The sequence below is a fragment of the Microcaecilia unicolor genome, chromosome 2 (assembly GCF_901765095.1).
Source record: "Microcaecilia unicolor chromosome 2, aMicUni1.1, whole genome shotgun sequence".
Classification (NCBI taxonomy): Eukaryota; Metazoa; Chordata; class Amphibia; order Gymnophiona; family Siphonopidae; genus Microcaecilia; species Microcaecilia unicolor.
Genome location: NC_044032.1, coordinates 539,951,720 through 539,970,143, shown reverse-complemented (window position 1 = coordinate 539,970,143; position 18,424 = coordinate 539,951,720). Strand labels below are relative to the sequence as shown.

Below are 18,424 nucleotides of genomic sequence, written 5' to 3'. Positions count from 1 at the left end.
TAGTGATTCTGCATCTGTTGTGACCAGAAGGTCACCCTGTGGTAACTGCTTGATATGTTTTAATTTGTTCAGAAAGTCTGTAGTTTCTTGTATGAAGCTGTTTGTCTTGTGCATGAAAGGTTTAAGAATCCCCTCTATAAGTACAGATATTTCTTCTGTAAGTGTGCCAATACTAGATATGATTGGTCTACTAAGGTTTCCAGGTTTGTGGATTTTGGGTAGCATGTAGGATGTGCCCACAGAAGGATGGGCACATTCTATAGAAGTACATATGATATTCTACTGTTCCAAAAATCTCTGCAAATAGTGCTTTCACATGCAAACAGGCTAAAATTACCCATAAGCTCCAGGTGAGCTAGTTGTACTCTAAGATCAAGTTCTTTACTTTCCCTTTCCCTTCTAGCTCCCCATTTAATTAAATGGCCCCGGAGCACCGCCTTTAAGGCGTCCCACAATATAGCTTCGGTAACCTCTCTCCTATCATTGATTGCAAAGTAATCACGAATAGCATCCCGGAGCTCTTGACATACCTTCTTGTCCCCCAGAAGACCTTCATTTTACCTCCAAAATGACTGGTGTTTCTCATTCTCCAACCCACCCAATTACACTGACCGGAGCATGATCAGAAACCGTGATGCTCTCTATCAAAGAATCTAATATGTACCCCTATAATTGACGGCTTACACCATAACATGTCTATTCTGGTATAAGGGGATTGAGCATAAGAGTAGAATGAGTAAGATCTCTAGACCGGATGCTGCAGACGCCAGACATCTATCAGGTCTAAACTTGAAGCCAGAGACTTCAACTTCTTACAATTGGGTATATTAAGGTCACTAACCCCTTTAGAGTGGTCCAGGTTTGTAAGGGCCAAATTGAAGTCCCCTTCCAAAACTGTAGCAGGTCTTCAATTTTGCCCCCTCCCAAAATCTCGTTGTCCTGTATTGGGTGCATACAAATTTATTATTGTAATCTCATGACCATAAAGGAGGCCTCTCACTGCCAGACACCGTCCCTGTCCACCCAGGCATACTGCCTCTTTAACAAAGGAACCCCCCCCCCCCACCCTACGAATATATATTACCAACCCCCCCCCCCCCCCCAACCTTTCCCCCCTTGAATCAGAATGAACAACATATTCACTATATGGAGTGGAGGAGTGGCCTAGTGGTTAGAGCACCAGTCTTGCAATCCAGAGGTGGCCAGTTCAAATTCCACTGCTGTTCCTTGTGATCTTGAGCAAGTCACTTAACCCTCCATTGCCTCAGGTATAGACTTAGATTGTGAACCCTCCTGGGACACAGAAATATCCAATGTACCTGAATGTAACTCACCTTGAGCTACTACTGAAAAGGGTGTGAGGAAAATCTAAATATATAAATAAATAAATAGTAATATCTTAACTTCTTTCTTAAAATCTTTCAAAGGTTGTAATTTCTCTAAGTTGTTTTGGAATTTTATTCCATAATGTCGGATCTACAATATAGAAGATTCTACTTCTATATTCTTCCAGTTTAATTATATGATAAGATACTACTTCAATCAAGCATTGTTCTGTAGATCTTAATGATCTTTTAGGCTGGCACAAGTGCAATTTTCATGCCATTGCAAGGGGCGCTAGTTTGTGCAAGGCCTTGAACATCAAACATAGAACCTTAAATTTAATTCTTTGCTCTATCAGTAACCAATGTAGCTCTCTTAAAACCAGAATAATATGTTAATTTAGATTTTTCTGCTAACACCATTGCAACTGCATTTTGTGTAACTTGTAAAGCTTGCAACTGATTCTTTTTAGACCAATCATTAGTCCACTAAAATAGTCGAAATGTGGGGTAATAATACGCTGAGTTACTTTTCTAAAAATGTCTTGTTTGAGAAAAGTTTTTAATCTTCTCAATACATGTAATTTCTAGAAAACTTCTTTAATCACTTTCTGCACATGCCATTTTAAATTTAATGCAGAGTCTATTATCACCCCTAAATTTCTAATCTTTTGTAAAATCTTAATTGTAGTTGAGCCAAACACAAATTCTGAAGGCATACCAAAATCTTCAATGCTACATAATAAGAGAATCTGAGTTTTTCTACATTTAATTTTAAGTGATTTGCCTTCATCCAATTCTGAATGCTGCGTATATCTTGAAATCAATATTTAAGTCAATTAATATTCTACAAAGAGGCAATAAAAAAAATATTGAACAAAACCACTGGCAGACATGATCCTTGTGGGACTCCTGTTTTCAAATGAACAAATTCAGAGTTATCTTTCACTTGACTTACACTAAATTGCCTTTCATGAAGGAATGATGCAAACCACCTTAATATAATATGAAAACGGTAACGGAATTCAAACATGCATGGGATAAGCATAAAGGAATCCTGTGCAGAAGGAATGGATCCTCAGGAGCTTAGTCGAGATCGGGTGGCAGAGCCGGTGGTGGGAGGTGGGGCTGGTGGTTGGGAGGCAGGGATAGTGCTGGGCAGACTTATACGGTCTGTGCCAGATCCGGTGGTGGAAGACGGGACTGGTGGTTGGGAGGCGGGGATAGTGCTGGGCAGACTTACACGGTTTGTGCCAGAGCTGGTGGTGGGAGGCAGGGATAGTGCTGAGCAGACTTATACGGTCTGTGCCAGGGCTGGTGGAGGGAGGTGGGGCTGGTGGTTGGGAGGCGGGGATAGTGCTAGCCAGACTTATACGGTCTGTGCCCTGAAGAGCACAGGTACAAATCAAAGTAGGGTATACACAAAAAGTAGCACGTATGAGTTATCTTGTTGGGCAGACTGGATGGACCATGCAGGTCTTTTTCTGCCATCATCTACTATGTTACTATGTTATAATAGCAAGTCTGGCTTTTAGGGGAGAGTGAGCAGGGCAGCCTGACGAGGGGAGGGGGCACCACTTGGAGCCCTGAGCATGTTCATAAATCAGAAGTGTCCCACATGCTCTATGTCCAGTTGGGGAAGTGGGGTGGAAGTGGTGTGCGTTAACATGCCCAGAAGGGAGGATGGTGAGCTATTACACCTCTGCCCAGAGCCAACTCTGCCCTAGAGGTGTAAATGTAGCCTCTGTGTCTTTCCTGGGTGACCAGAGGAATGAAAGATCAGGAATTGAATTTGGAGTCTTTTATAGAGCTGTCTATAAGTCTACATGAATAGTTTGTCCGCCAGCTTAAAGTGGGCAGTAAAAGGGAAGTTGAGTGATTTGTGCATGGAAATGTGCCTCCAGTTACTTTCTCTCTCGCTCCACTGAACAAAGTACTGGTAAGTCGTTGGGCCTGTGGTTATTTGCTATTTGTATCAGCAGCAGCTTGGGTCAGTGAGTTCACCTGTGATCAAGGACCTTAAGCCTGAAAACTACCTGTTTTCCTTCTGCTTTTAATGTTTCACATGAGCTGTCTGCATCTATCTTCCCACCTGAAAAGCAAGTGATTGCAGAGGGGAAGGAAAAGATTGAAAGCCATGGTTGGGGTCTGTGTATAGTGAAGGTCAGAATGAGGTGAAGGAGAAGGAATGGAAATCGTAGTGGTGTGTGAAGAGGAGGAGGAGAAGACCAGTTTTCAAAGGCATGTTGATTAACATAAAACCTCTGAAAATGTGCTTTCTGTGAAATAAATGCCCTCCTTATTGATACATTAGTGTGTAACATCTTAATTGTCTTCCAAATTATTAGGCAGTTGCTAGGCACCAAGATTTCCATCTTGCTGTATGTTACTTCACTTCACCCTCAGATTTATGTGTCTGGTAGCATTGTTATGCCATCAGTGCAGTATTAACCTGGTACCCTGTGTCCTCACTGTTATTACAGATTGCTTGTAGAGAAGATCTTCGCTCAGTATCTTGTCCCCCATAATCTGGAAACCCAAGCAAGAATGAAATGTCTGTACTATCTGTATGCTAATTTGGATCCAAATGCTGTCAAGTGAGTATATGTAATAGGGAGAAGCTGGATAGTTTGCATACACAGCAGAATTATTTTGAATTTTATGTAATGTACCAGTTTGGGATAACACCTTATGTTGTTCCTGGGCTGGCAGACAGTCTGACTTTGGCGCAGCGCAGCTATGGACTAAAAAAATAATTGGCTTCAAAGTCCTTAGACACCCTAGGAGACTCAGTGTAATAAGTATCACTTGGATCAGATGGCAACCTCAGTCCCAGTCCCTGCTGAAGTCTGCAGAGATGCCTGTTGTTGTCTTGTGTTACACTGGAAAAATGTAGCATCCTTTTTCTATGAGGTATTTAAAGTTACTTGCTAGATGTTGCTCCTTGAAACAACTGCTGATATGAATATAGCATCCTCTCCTATGTCATGTACCATATTTGATACCTTCACAAGCAAACTTGCCTTATATCAAGTTTTTTTTTTCTTTAAGATTTGGGCCATTAGTTTTTTTTTTTAATTCTTTAAGGTGTTTCTCTACAGTGTGCTACATAGTATGAAAGCAAAAGCAGACAAGAGAAAATCAAAAACTACTTTTCATGCCATTGTTGCTTAATCATACACAGTAGGTCTCAAATCATCATAATAAATATTGTTTGAAGCTGGCATGTACTGTTTTATATGTTTTGATTAATAATTCTTTCAGCGTTTTGCCCAGCAGTTTCTACTGCTTATTTAGTGCCATGAGACCTCATCCTTAAATACCTGGGAATGTGTTTTCCCCCCTCATTTTATCCCATCCCAGCTCACTTAGCCCAGTCCTTAGCTGAGGTCCATGGCCCTAGACTTCTTTTGGATCTAAATCTGTTCTTTAGGTGTTGCATAGTGGCTATGACTACCATCCTCTGTGGCATCCCTAGCTCTGGTAAAATTGGGAAGCCTAAGACCTGAGCCAGAAATCTCACTCAGGTCCTCCTCATAATACTGCCACCTGGCCACACCAGCACAACCCAAAGTTTTTCTAAACCTACCCATTCCCAGGAATTGCAAAAGATCAGTTTAAAGAAAAAAAATGACAGAATAGTAACAAGCTCAACTGACTCTATTACTCCGTTAATGAATCAACTACACTGGCTACCAATAGAGACCAGACTAGAATTTATGATGCTAACATTGGTCCATAAGATCTTTTATGTAGATGCCCTTGCTTACCTGTCCAGTTATGTTTCAGTTTTGAATGGGAATGGTTTTAGAGTTACTAGAAATTTTTTTATACTTGCTTTTCCTTCTGTTAGATAGGTGAAGGCTTTTCATCCCCTTAAGTCTTTTTCCTATCAAGCCGCGACTTATTGGAATATGTTACCACCTCCCATTAGGCAACTGGAAAATTGCATCTTATTTAGAAAGAAGCTGAAATCCTTTCTTTTTAGGAAATACTTTCAACTGAAATGATTATTGTTATTGTTATTTTATTTATTTATTAGGATTTATTTGCCTCCTTTTTGAAGAAATTCACTCAAGGTGGTGTACAGTAAGAATAGATCAAACATGAGCAATAGGCAATTACAGCAGTAAAAATATTCAAGTAACAACCAAATATGGCATGGTATACTACTTGCAATGACAACACAATAAGTAATAGAACTTTATAATTGGTATTGAAGGGTAAGGCAAAGTTGTAACATATAGATGAGTAAGAAAGTAGGAACAATTTATGGTTGTTGAATTCTGAAATATTCTGTTGTTTTTGTTATGTATTTTCTTGATGAATTCTTCAATATCTTGATTGTAACCTGCATTGAACTGGTTGATAGTGTGGGATATAAGTCTGTAGTAATAATAATAACTGATTCAGTTGCATTTGTACTTGTAAACTGTTGCCCCAAAGATGCAAGGAACAGTTTTCTTAAATATACATGTTCCTTACTTTGGGTACAGTAGATATTCAAGGACAAGTAGGGATGATATTCTCACAAATGGGTGACTTCATCCCATGGAGCCTGGTGCTGACACTGCCAATGTGTACTGCCACACTTTAAGTCTTTAAGGCAGTGCCTCTACTATGCATGCGGGGGTGCCTTCCTGCCCGACATGTGAGTGCAATACTGGCAGTCTTTAGTTTTCCAGGGAGCAGAGAGGAGGTTTTATTAATCTCTCATTTGCACGTCAACGTTTTGCCTTTTGGTGTCTTACCTTTTTAGGTTAAATGTTTCTCATAATTATTTCTTTTTGTCATAGTTTAACTCATTCCATATCATCAAGCTGATCAATCCATAGACTGGTGGGTTGTGTCCATCTACCAGCAGGTGGAGATAGAGAGCAAACTTTTGCCTCCCTATATGTGGTCATGTGCTGCCGGAAACTCCCCAGTATGTTCTCTATCTCAGCAGGTGGTGGTCACACACAGCAGCAGCTCTGGCTAGGCCTCCAAGCCTAATCCTTAGGTTTTGTTGAGGCCTGGGGTTGAGGGCTCTTTTGAGCAAGTGCAAACCTGGTGGTGCCAGGTCCCTCCTTTTCTCCCCCCTCCCGCTGGCTCCGTTTAAAAAAAAAAAAAAAAAAAAAATTTTTAAACGTCTTTAAAGGCGTTTAATTCGACGTTTCTTTAAACGTTCATTGCAGCTACTCACTGGGACACCAGTTCGTTACAGCTCGGAGCGGCAAGCAGGTAATTTTACCTTTTTATAGCGGGCAGGGGGTTCCCCGATTCTTCTCCTCGTGGCAATGGCGTCGGAGGGTGAGGGCGCAAAGGGTCGCTCCCCGGATCGCTGGAGCGCTTCTAGAGGGGATGCGGGGGTTTTACAACCTGATTCGCCCTTGATGGGTGATAGTTTAGTGACCGATGAATGTCCCGGTCGTTCCTCCGGCGTGGCGGTTTTTTCCCGCCATAAACGCCCATCCCCCGCTCCTCGCCTCCGCCATCTTGGCCGGCCACGCGGCTCGGACGGCTTCTTCGGGGCCGCCCTTGAGGTTGGAGACATTAATGCCATGAACGCCCTTAATTTGGGCGACGGCACAAAAGCGGCTAAAGTTAAGCGCCGTTCTTCCCACGCGGCTCCTTCACGGAGTTTCGCGCCGGACGCCATTTTGGATGCGCAGCATGTCTCTCCCCCGCTATTGCGAGCGCCGGTTGAGAGTGCGTCTAGGGCTGTTGCCCAGGCTGAGGAAGTGCACAGTCTGGGGGGTTTCTCCCCCGAGTTTGTTTTGCTGCTGCATCAGGCTTTCCTCATGCAAAACGCTGCCCCTGCTCCCTCTTCGGATAAAGAGGTTGAGGTTCCCAGAGGTAAACGCCCTCGGGTTGATTTCCAGGCCTTGGAGGACTTTTGTCTCCTCCGATGTAGATGAGGGCAGCGTGTCTGAGGTCTCCCAACGATCCTTTGCGGATTCCTTGGAGGAGATAGATCCCCGCTCGGATGGAGCGGATGACCCCTCTGCAGCGCGGCTTTTTAGCCCAGAGGATTTGCCCAACCTGTTGTTACAGGCCATGGACACTTTGAAGATTTCCTCTCCGGAGGACGTCTCTCCCTCAGCCCCTGTTGGCTCTGCCATTATGCTGGGGACGAAGCGCCCGCCTAGAACCTTCCACGTGCATGATGCCATGCACACCTTAATTGCGGCTCAATGGGATGTCCCGGAAACGAGCCTTAAAGTGGCTAGGGCTATGTCCCGCCTCTATCCTTTGGCTGTGAGTGAACGTGAGGCCTATCTTTGGCCTACCGTGTATTCTTTAATCACTGCGGTGACTAAGAAAACGGCATTGCCGGTGGAAGGTGGCACGGCCCTAAAGGACGCCCAAGACAGAAGATTGGAGGCGGCCTTAAGGTCGTCCTTTGAGGCAGCTGCTTTAAGTTTGCAGGCCTCAGTTTGCGGCTCCTATGTGGCCAGGGCGTGCCGGACTATGGTGCAGCGGGCTTCCCCCTCGGATCATTCCTTGAGGGCTGATTGGCCGGCCCTGGAATCGGGCTTAGCCTATTTGGCAGACTTGCTGTATGATGTCTTGAGAGCCTCAGCTAAAGGCATGGCTCAGACAGTCTCTGCGCGGCGGTGGCTTTGGCTGAAACATTGGTCTGCTGACCACGCCTCTAAATCCCGCCTGGCTAGATTGCCTTTTAAAGGCAAGCTGCTCTTTGGGGTCGAGCTGGACAAAATCGTGTCCGATCTCGGCACGTCTAAGGGCAAGAAATTACCAGAGGTCAGGGCTCGGGTTAGTACTCGTCCCGATACCTCCAGAGGACGGTTGCAGGAAGCCCATCGGTACCGCCCGGGCAAGTCGGGTTCCTCTGCCCCCTCTTCCTTCAAGAGGAATTTCTCCCCCAAGCAGCATTCCTTTCGCAGAGACCGCCGTCCCGGAGGTGCTCCCTCCGATCCTCCCCCAGGGTCTCGTACCCAATGACGGGGCCTTGGTCCACGCCCCAGTGCAGATTGGAGGACGGCTGTCCTCGTTTCTGGGCGAGTGGACCACTATAACTTCAGACGCGTGGGTGCTGGAAGTCATCAGAGACGGCTACAAGCTAGAGTTCTGCCAACCCTTAAGAGACGGGTTTGTACTCTCTCCCTGCAAGTCTCCGGTCAAGCTGTGGTAGTGCAGCCGACCTTGGACAACCTGATCCGCCTGGGTGCGGTCGTTCCGGTGCCAAAAAATCAGTTTGGCAAGGGACGTTACTCCATTTACTTTGTGGTTCCAAAGAAAGGAGGTTCTGTCCGGCCTATCCTCGACCTCAAAGGGGTCAATCGGGCCTGGAAAGTGAGGCACTTTCGCATGGAGACTCTCCGCTCTGTGTTTTAGCGGCAGTGAAGGCAGGAGAGTTCTTGGCTTCCTTGGACATCAAGGAAGCGTACCTGCATATTCCCATCTGGCCTCCTCTCCAACGCTTTCTGCGTTTTACAGTCCTGAGACGACACTTCCAGTTCAGAGCCCTCCCTTTCGGGTTGGCTACTGCTCCGCGGACCTTTTCCAAAGTAATGGGGGTCATAGCGGCCTTCCTGCTAAAGGAAGGAGTACAAGTCCATCCTTATCTGGACGACTGGTTGATCCGAGCCCCCTCTTATGCAGAGTGCGGCAAAGCTATGGACCGGGTAGTTGCTCTTTTGAGCTCCCTGGGATGGATCATCAACTGGAAGAAGAGCCAGCTGCGCCCGACTCAGTCCCTGGTGTATCTGGGAGTTCGATTCGACACCCAAGTGGGCAGAGTGTTCCTGCCAGACAATCGGATTGTCAAGCTTCAGGCTCAGGTGGACTAGTTCCTAGTAGCCTCTCCTATTCGGGCTTGGGACTACGTGCAGCTGTTGGGCTCTATGACGGCCACGATGGAAGTAGTGCCCTGGGCCAGGGCTCATATGAGACCACTACAGCTATCTCTGCTGCTGCGCTGGACTCCGATGTCGGAGGATTATGCTGTGCGCCTTCCCGTGGACCCAGCAGTGCGCAAGGCGCTGAGCTGGTGGACGCAGACAGACAAGTTGTCTGCAGGATTGCCTCTGGTGACCCCGGAGTGGATTGTCGTCACGACAGACGCCTCTTTGATGGGCTGGGGAGCCCACTGCTTGGGAAGGACAGCGCAGGGGCTCTAGTCTCCTGCAGAGGCAAGTGGTCTATCAACCTCCTGGAACTCAGAGCCATTCGGTTGGTGTTATTGGAGTTCATCCCGGTACTGGTGTTGAAGCCTGTACGGGTCCTGTCGGACAATGCCACGGCTGTGGCCTATATCAACCGCCAGGGAGGTACCAAGAGCGCCCCTCTAGCCAGGAGGCTATGAGTCTTTGCCAGTGGGCGGAAGCGAACCTGGAGCAGCTTTCAGCGGCCCACATTGCCGGAGTCATGAATGTCAAGGCGGACTTTCTCAGTCGCCATACCTTGGAGCCCGGAGAGTGGCAACTATCTGCTCAGGCGTTCTTGGACATCACGAAGCGCTGGGGCCAGCCGAGCCTAGATCTGATGGCGTCATCGGCCAATGGCCAAGTGCCGCGTTTTTTCAGCAGAGGACGGGACCCTCGATCCCTGGGAGTAGATGCTCTTCTCCAACAGTGGCCGACACAAGAGCTCCTCTATGTGTTCCCGCCCTGGCCCATGTTGGGCAGGGTGCTAGACCGGGTGGCAAAGCATCCCGGCAGGGTAATCCTGGTGGGTCCGGATTGGCCCAGACGTCCCTGGTATGTGGACTTGTTCAGGCTCTCAGTCGACGATCCTCTGCGGCTGTCAGTGGAGCAGGGCCTGTTACATCAGGGTCCCGTGGTGATGGAGTATCCCTCTCCCTTTGGTCTTACGGCCTGGCTATTGAGCGGCAGCGTCTGAGGAAGAAGGGCTTCTCAGACAAGGTCATCGCCACTATGCTGAGAGCGAGGAAGCGCTCTACTTCTACTGCTTACGCCAGGGTTTGGCGTATCTTTGCAGCATGGTGTGAAGCAGGCTCACTTTCTCCCTTCACTGCTCCAATTTCTTCAGTGTTGGCGTTCCTGCAAGAAGGTCTGGAGAAAGGCCTGTCGCTCAGTTCCCTTAAAGTCCAGGTAGCGGCTCTGGCTTGCTTCAGGGGCCGCCTGAAGGGTGCTTCCCTGGCTTCGCAGCCAGATGTGGTGCGCTTTCTCAAGGGAGTTAATCACCTGCGCCCTCCTCTGCACTCAGTGGTGTCTGCGTGGAATCTCAACCTGGTGCTAGGAGCATTGCAGAAGCCGCCTTTGGAACCCTTGTCGAGGGCATCTCTGAAAGACCTGACGTTGAAAGCAGTCTTTTTGGTGGCTATCACTTCAGCCAGAAGAGTTTCCGAGCTCCAGGCGCTCTCATGTCGAGAGCCTTTTCTGCAGTTCACTGAGGCAGGAGTGACTATTCGCACAGTGCCTGCCTTCCTGCCCAAGATTGGTTCTCGCTTCCATGTGAATCAGCAGCTCTGTCTCCCTTCCTTTCGTAGGGAGGACTACCCAGAGGAGTACTCCGCTCTTGAATATCTGGATGTGAGACGAGTCATCATCAGATACTTGGAAGTGACCAATGATTTCCGGAAATCGGATCATCTGTTTGTCCTGTTTGCAGGTCCTCGTAAGGGTCTGCAGGCTGCTAAGCCTACAGTGGCAAGATGGGTCAAGGAAGCCATTGCAGCGGCTTATGTGGCCGCGGGGAAGGTGCCGCCTATCCAGCTGAAGGCTCACTCCACGAGAGCTCAGGCGGCCTCGATGGCAGAGGCCAGATCCGTCTCCTTGGAAGAGATATGCAAGGCGGCAACGTGGGCTTCGGCTCATACATTCTCCAAGCATTACCGTTTGACTGTGGCTGCACGGGCGGAGGCCCGGTTTGGAGCTTCAGTGTTGAGGTCAGGGATTTCTATGTCCCGCCCTGGGTGAGTACTGCTTCGGTACATCCCACCAGTCTATGGATTGATCAGCTTGATGATATGGAAGGTAAAATTATGTATAATCATACCTGATAATTTTCTTTCCATTAATCATAGCTGATCAATCCATAGCCCCTCCCAGATATCTGTACTGTTTGTATTCTGGTTGAATTTTAGGTTCAAGTTTAGCCTTCAGTTACTTCAGGAGGACTTCGTGTTCAAGTTCTTCTTTCACTTGGATTCTTCAAGAGTTGAGACGAGTTTGTGTTACAGTGAGCTGCTGCATTCCTCTCCCCTCCGTTTTACGGGGCTGGATTGAGACATAAATTCTGCCGGCACTCCCTCCCGCTTCGTGCGGCTGTAGGGCAGCTTTGTACCCCTCCCGCTTCGGCGGTGTTAGGGTCAGTCAGCTCCTCCCGCGGTTGCGGTTGCAGGATAAGCCAGATCCCCCCGCATCGGCGGGTGTGGTGTCCCTCCCCCGCTCCGCGGGGATGAGCTGGACGGATTCCCCTCCCCCACTTGTGTGGGGATGAGCTGGGTTAATTCCCCTCCCCCGTTTCGGCGGTGGTGAGCTGGGCAGAGTGTCCCTTCGTGGGTGTAATTCTCTAAGTGCTGAGTCCTGCGGATGGAGCTTTGATATCGACATACTGAGGAGTTTCCGGCAGCACATGACCACATATAGGGAGGCAAAAGTTTGCTCTCTATCTCCACCTGCTGGTAGATGGACACAACCCACCAGTCTATGGATTGATCAGCTATGATTAATGGAAAGAAAATTATCAGGTATGATTATACATAATTTTACCTTCTAACTTATTTATTTATTTTCAATTTTACGTTTTTCAGCCCAAGGGTCCTCTGAGGCCTTCTGTCTACCCAGGAGCCTTTGACCATTCTTGGGTATGCGATTACTTGAGCTCCCCGGGCCATTGAGCCTTTTGACCTTGCATCGGCCATTTTTTCCTCCATGTCATTGAGGTATCCACGGTATCTCTGGGGTTACTACTCCTCATGATATAGCTCAATGATTGGCTTTGTTCACTAGACTTCAAGTAGGCATATACCCACATACCTATTCTTCCTTCTCACAGGAAATATCTTTGGTTCTACTGTGGGTTTCTACACTATCAGTACAAGCTCTTACCATTTGACTTGGTTTCAGCACCTCAGGTGTTCACGAAGTGTCTAGTAGTTATAGATGCAGCATTTTAGAGATGGGGCATCTATGTCTTCTCTTACCTGGATGACTAGTTATTAAAGGCAGCCACTCAGAAATCCGCTGCCGATTCCATAAAGTCGACAATACAGCTCCTAGAACTCCTTGAATTTGTAGTCAATTATCTCAAATCACATGTTCAACCAGTACAGACTTAAGAATTCATAGGGGCTCTTCTCGACACAACTCAAGGGCAAGTGTTCCTTCCTCAGCAGAGGGCAAACAATATAATACATTTCGCCACTCAGGTATCCCAAGTAACTTGCATATCTGCGCATCAGATACTCCGCCTCCTCGGACATATGGCCTCAACAGTTCATGTGACACCATTGACTTGCCTTCACTTTCAAATTCCTCAATGGTTGTTCTCCTTGCAATGGAGTCAGGCCATGGGGCACCTTTCTGCCTGTATCCAGGTGACGCCACCATTCTGCCACTCTTTTCAGTGGTAGATGGTGTAGAGCAATCTAACCTGAGGCCTCCCATTCCAACCCCTTCCACATCAGAAGATTCTCACCATGGATACTTCAGTGACAGGGTTGGGAGCACACCTTTATGGTCTCCATACACAGGGTTCCTGGTCTCTGCAAGAACAGAGGTGGTATATCAATCTCCTAGAATTGCAAATTCAAGATGTTCCAGGATTGAATTCTCTACCAGGTAATACTAGAACACACAATCAGGTAGTGATGTATTACCTGAACAAGCAGGGAGGATGTGGTTGTTACCTCCTCTGTCATCAAGCAGTCCAGATATGGACATGGGCAGCTTCCCAAAACATCTTCCTCAGCCAGGAAACAATGTCCTAGCAGACAAGTTCAGCAGAATCCTTGAACCCCACGAATGGTCTCTTAGTTCCTGAGTTGTTTGCCAGATATTTCAGAACACTGGAGATAGACCTCTTTGCTTCTCCTCGGAACAACAAACTTCCCCAATTCTGTTACTGACTCTATGCTGCCAACTGCATAGTCCCAGTTATCTTTCTGCTTCACTAGGGAAAGGATCTTCTCTATGCTTTTCTCCTACTGCCCCCTAATCAGGAAAATACTTCTCAAACTTTGTTGAGACAAAGGAACCATGAGAAATTTGTTTTCTTCTACTCCTGGAGTTGTCATCCAAGGAACCATTCAGGCTGGATCCTTTCTCAACCTTCATAACTCAGAAGGAAGGACCCCTTCTTCATCTGAACCCTTGTTTTCTTGCCCTCCCATCATGGTACCTAATGATGAGTCGGAGAAACTTACTGACTTCATGGTAAACCTGGAGGACGTAATGGGGCAGTTCAGCAAACTGAAGAGTAGCAAATCTCCTGGACCGGATGGTATTCATCCTATAGTACTGATAGAACTGAAAAATGAGCTTGCGGAGCTACTGCTAGCGATATGCAATTTATCATTAAAATCGAGCATGGTACCGGAAGATTGGAGGGTGGCCAATGTAACGCCCATTTTTAAAAAAGGTTCCAGGGGAGATCCGGGAAATTATAGACCGGTGAGTCTGACGTCGGTGCCGGGGAAAATGGTAGAGGCTATTATTAAAAACAAAATTACAGACCACATCTGAGGACATCCGACGGAATGGATCCTCAGGAGCTTAGTCAAGATCGGGAGGCGGGGCTGGTGGTTGGGAGGTGGGGGTAGTGCTGGGCAGACTTATACGGTCTGTGCCAGAGCCGGTGGTGGGCAGCGGGACTGGTGGTTGGGAGGCGGGGATAGTGCTGGACAGACTTGTACGGTCTGTGCCAGAGCCGGTGGTTGGGAGGCAGGGCTGGTGGTTGGGAGGTGAGGATAGGGCTGGGCAGACTTATATGGTCTGTGCCCTGAAGAGCACAGGTACAAATCAAAGTAGGGTATACACAAAAAGCAGCAAATATGAGTTATCTTGTTGGGCAGACTGGATGGACCATGCAGGTCTTTTTCTGCCGTCATCTACTATGTTACTATGTTACTATGACATGGATTACTGAGACCGAGTCAGCACGGCTTTTGTGTGGGGAAATCTTGCCTGACCAATTTACTTCAATTCTTTAAAGGAGTAAACAAACGTGGACAAAGGGGAGCCGGTTGATATTGTGTATCTGGATTTTCAAAAGGCATTTGACAAAGTACCTCATGAAAGGCTACAGAGGAAATTGGAGGGTCATGGGATAGGAGGAAACTGGATAGGATTAAAAACTGGTTGAAGGATAGGAAACAGAGAGTGGGGTTAAATGGGCAGTATTCACAATGGAGAAGGGTAGTTAGTGGGGTTCCTCAGGGGTCTGTGCTAGGACCGCTGCTTTTAATATATTTATAAATGATTTAGAGATGGGAGTAACTAGCGAGGTAATAAAATTTGCTGATGACACAAAGTTATTCAAAGTCGTTAACTCGCGACAGGATTGTGAAAAATTACAGAAGGATCTTACGAGACTGGGAGACTGGGCGGCTAAATGGCAGATGACGTTTAATGTGAGCAAGTGCAAGGTGATGCATGTGGGAAAAAGAACCTGAATTATAGCTACGTCATGCAAGGTTCCACGTTAGGAGTTACAGACCAAGAAAGGGATCTGGGTGTCGTCGTCGATAACACACTGAAACCTTCTGCTCAGTGTGCTGCTGCGGCTCGGAAAGCGAATAGAATGTTGGGTATTATTAGGAAAGGTATGGAAAACAGGTGTGAGGATGTTATAATGCCGTTATATCGCTCCATGGTGCGACCGCACCTTGAGTATTGTGTTCAATTCTGGTTGCCGCATCTCAAGAAAGATGTAGTAGAATTGGAAAAGGTGCAGCGAAGGGCGACTAAAATGATAGCGGGGATGGAACGACTTCCCTATGAAGAAAGACTAAGGAGGCTAGGGCTTTTCAGCTTGGAGAAGAGATGGCTGAGGGGAGGCATGATAGAGGTATATAAAATAATGAGTGGAGTGGAACAGGTGGATGTGAAGCGTCTGTTCACGCTTTCCAAAAATACTAGGATTAGGGGGCATGCGATGAAACTACAGTGTAGTAAATTTAAAACAAATCGGAGAAATGTTTTCTTCACCCAACGCGTAATTAAACTCTGGAATTCGTTGCCGGAGAACGTGGTGAAGGCGGTTAGCTTGGCAGAGTTTAAAAGGGGGTTAGACGGTTTCCTAAAGGACAAGTCCATAAACCGCTACTAAATGGACTTGGGAAAAATCCACAATTCCAGGAATAACATGTATAGAATGTCTGTACGTTTGGGAAGCTTGCCAGGTGCCCTTGGCCTGGATTGGCCGCTGTCTTGGACAGGATGCTGGGATCAATGGACCCTTGGTCTTTTCCCAGTGTGGCATTACTTACAGTGGGGGAAATAAGTATTTGATCCCTTGCTGATTTTGTAAGTTTGCCCACTGACAAAGACATGAGCAGCCCATAATTGAAGGGTAGGTTATTGGTAACAGTGAGAGATAGCACATCACAAATTAAATCCGGAAAATCACATTGTGGAAAGTATATGAATTTATTTGCATTCTGCAGAGGGAAATAAGTATTTAATCCCTCTGGCAAACAAGACCTAATACTTGGTGGCAAAACCCTTGTTGGCAAGCACAGCGGTCAGACGTCTTCTGTAGTTGATGATGAGGTTTGCATACATGTCAGGAGGAATTTTGGTCCACTCCTCTTTGCAGATCATCTCTAAATCATTAAGAGTTCTGGGCTGTCGCTTGGCAACTCGCATCTTCAGCTCCCTCCATAAGTTTTCAATGGGATTAAGGTCTGGTGACTGGCTAGGCCACTCCATGACCCTAATGTGCTTCTTCCTGAGCCACTCCTTTGTTGCCTTGGCTGTATGTTTTGGGTCATTGTCGTGCTGGAAGACCCAGCCACGACCCATTTTTAAGGCCCTGGCGGAGGGAAGGAGGTTGTCACTCAGAATTGTACGGTACATGGCCCCATCCATTCTCCCATTGATGCGGTGAAGTAGTCCTGTGCCCTTAGCAGAGAAACACCCCCAAAACATAACATTTCCACCTCCATGCTTGACAGTGGGGACGGTGTTCTTTGGGTCGTAGGCAGCATTTCTCTTCCTCCAAACACGGCGAGTTGAGTTCATGCCAAAGAGCTCAATTTTTGTCTCATCTGACCACAGCACCTTCTCCCAATCACTCTCGGCATCATCCAGGTGTTCACTGGCAAACTTCAGACGGGCCGTCACATGTGTCTTCCGGAGCAGGGGGACCTTGCGGGCACTGCAGGATTGCAATCCGTTATGTCGTAATGTGTTACCAATGGTTTTCGTGGTGACAGTGGTCCCAGCTGCCTTGAGATCATTGACAAGTTCCCCCCTTGTAGTTGTAGGCTGATTTCTAACCTTCCTCATGATCAAGGATACCCCACGAGGTGAGATTTTGCGTGGAGCCCCAGATCTTTGTCGATTGACAGTCATTTTGTACTTCTTCCATTTTCTTACTATGGCACCAACAGTTGTCTCCTTCTCGCCCAGCGTCTTACTGATGGTTTTGTAGCCCATTCCAGCCTTGTGCAGGTGTATGATCTTGTCCCTGACATCCTTAGACAGCTCCTTGCTCTTGGCCATTTTGTAGAGGTTAGAGTCTGACTGATTCACTGAGTCTGTGGACAGGTGTCTTTCATACAGGTGACCATTGCCAACAGCTGTCTGTCATGCAGGTAACGAGTTGATTTGGAGCATCTACCTGGTCTGTAGGGGCCAGATCTCTTACTGGTTGGTGGGGGATCAAATACTTATTTCCCTCTGCAGAATGCAAATAAATTCATATACTTTCCACAATGTGATTTTCCGGATTTAATTTGTGATGTGCTATCTCTCACTGTTACCAATAACCTACCCTTCAATTATGGGCTGCTCATGTCTTTGTCAGTGGGCAAACTTACAAAATCAGCAAGGGATCAAATACTTATTTCCCCCACTGTATGTACTTAAACATTCCCATGCAATTGCTCAGATACTTTTTGATTCCAGAAAACCCTCCACAAAAAAAATGTTACCATCTAAAATGAAAAAGGATTTCTCTCTGGTGTGTCTCTAAATCGCTCGACCCTGTCTCATGTTCTGTACCTACTCTGATGGAATATCCAGTTCCGGCCTCAAGACTAACTCAGTCAGAGTACATTTAAAAGCCATCAGTGCATTTCATGCTAAACTTGATAATAGACCAATTGCAGTGTATCCCTTGATGACTAGATTTATGAAATGTTTATATCACACGAAACCTCCCATCAAACCTCCTCCAATAGTGTGAGTTCTCAACATAATTCTCACTTCTCTCATGAAACCTCCATTTGAACCATTATGTTCTTCTGTAAAATTCCTAACTTATAAAGTATTGTTCTTGATAGTCTTTCTTCTGCTAGAAAAGTCATTAAGCTCCCAAGGAATGAGAGGGCATAGGATGGAGTTAAGAGGTTATAGGCTAAGGAGTAATCAAAGGAAATACTTTTTTATGGAAAAGTTGGTGGATATGTGAAATAGCCTTCCCTAGTGGAGGTGGGGGAGACAAAGACTGACTGAATTCAAGAAAATGTGAGACAGGCATGTAGGATCTCTTAGAGAGAGGAAGATATAGTGGATGCTACAGATGGGCCATTTGGCCCTTATCTGCCATCATGTTTCTATCTTTTTACAAGGACAGGGAAACTGGATTAAGATTAGCATGTCCACCCAATACATACAGTGCTATTGAACACTCATCACAGTTTCTCTCTATCTGTACTTCCATGCTAGAGTTTGTTTTCCTTCTTTGGTCTCTCTCTTCTGGAAATTTCCTAATTGTAAAAGGCAATACTTTGAACATAAAAGGTCTGTTTTATAAAGATTTATTTCATTCTGTCTGTAAGGGAGAAACAGAAAGCAGGCCCATTATGTGACTGCTTAACCACACATTCACCAGTGCTTACAAGTGATATCTGAGCTGCTTGTGCACCCCCTTCTGCTGTCTACATTAGGCTGATGGTGTAGAGAAGGGGAGTGACAAGCTAATCACGAATAAGGAGGGAACCTTCTCCTGGGGAGCCCAGTGCA

General features: G+C 46.6%; 1 protein-coding gene across 1 annotated transcript in view; it reads left to right on the top strand.

The window, feature by feature from the left end:
• Positions 1–18,424, top strand: part of PDS5A (PDS5 cohesin associated factor A) — a 644,759-nt gene that overhangs the window by 244,676 nt on the left and 381,659 nt on the right. Inside the window, exon 13 of the mRNA XM_030191317.1 lies at positions 3,806–3,919. Within this exon, the coding sequence (XP_030047177.1) occupies positions 3,806–3,919 (114 nt within the window). The remainder of the gene's footprint in view (positions 1–3,805; positions 3,920–18,424) is intronic.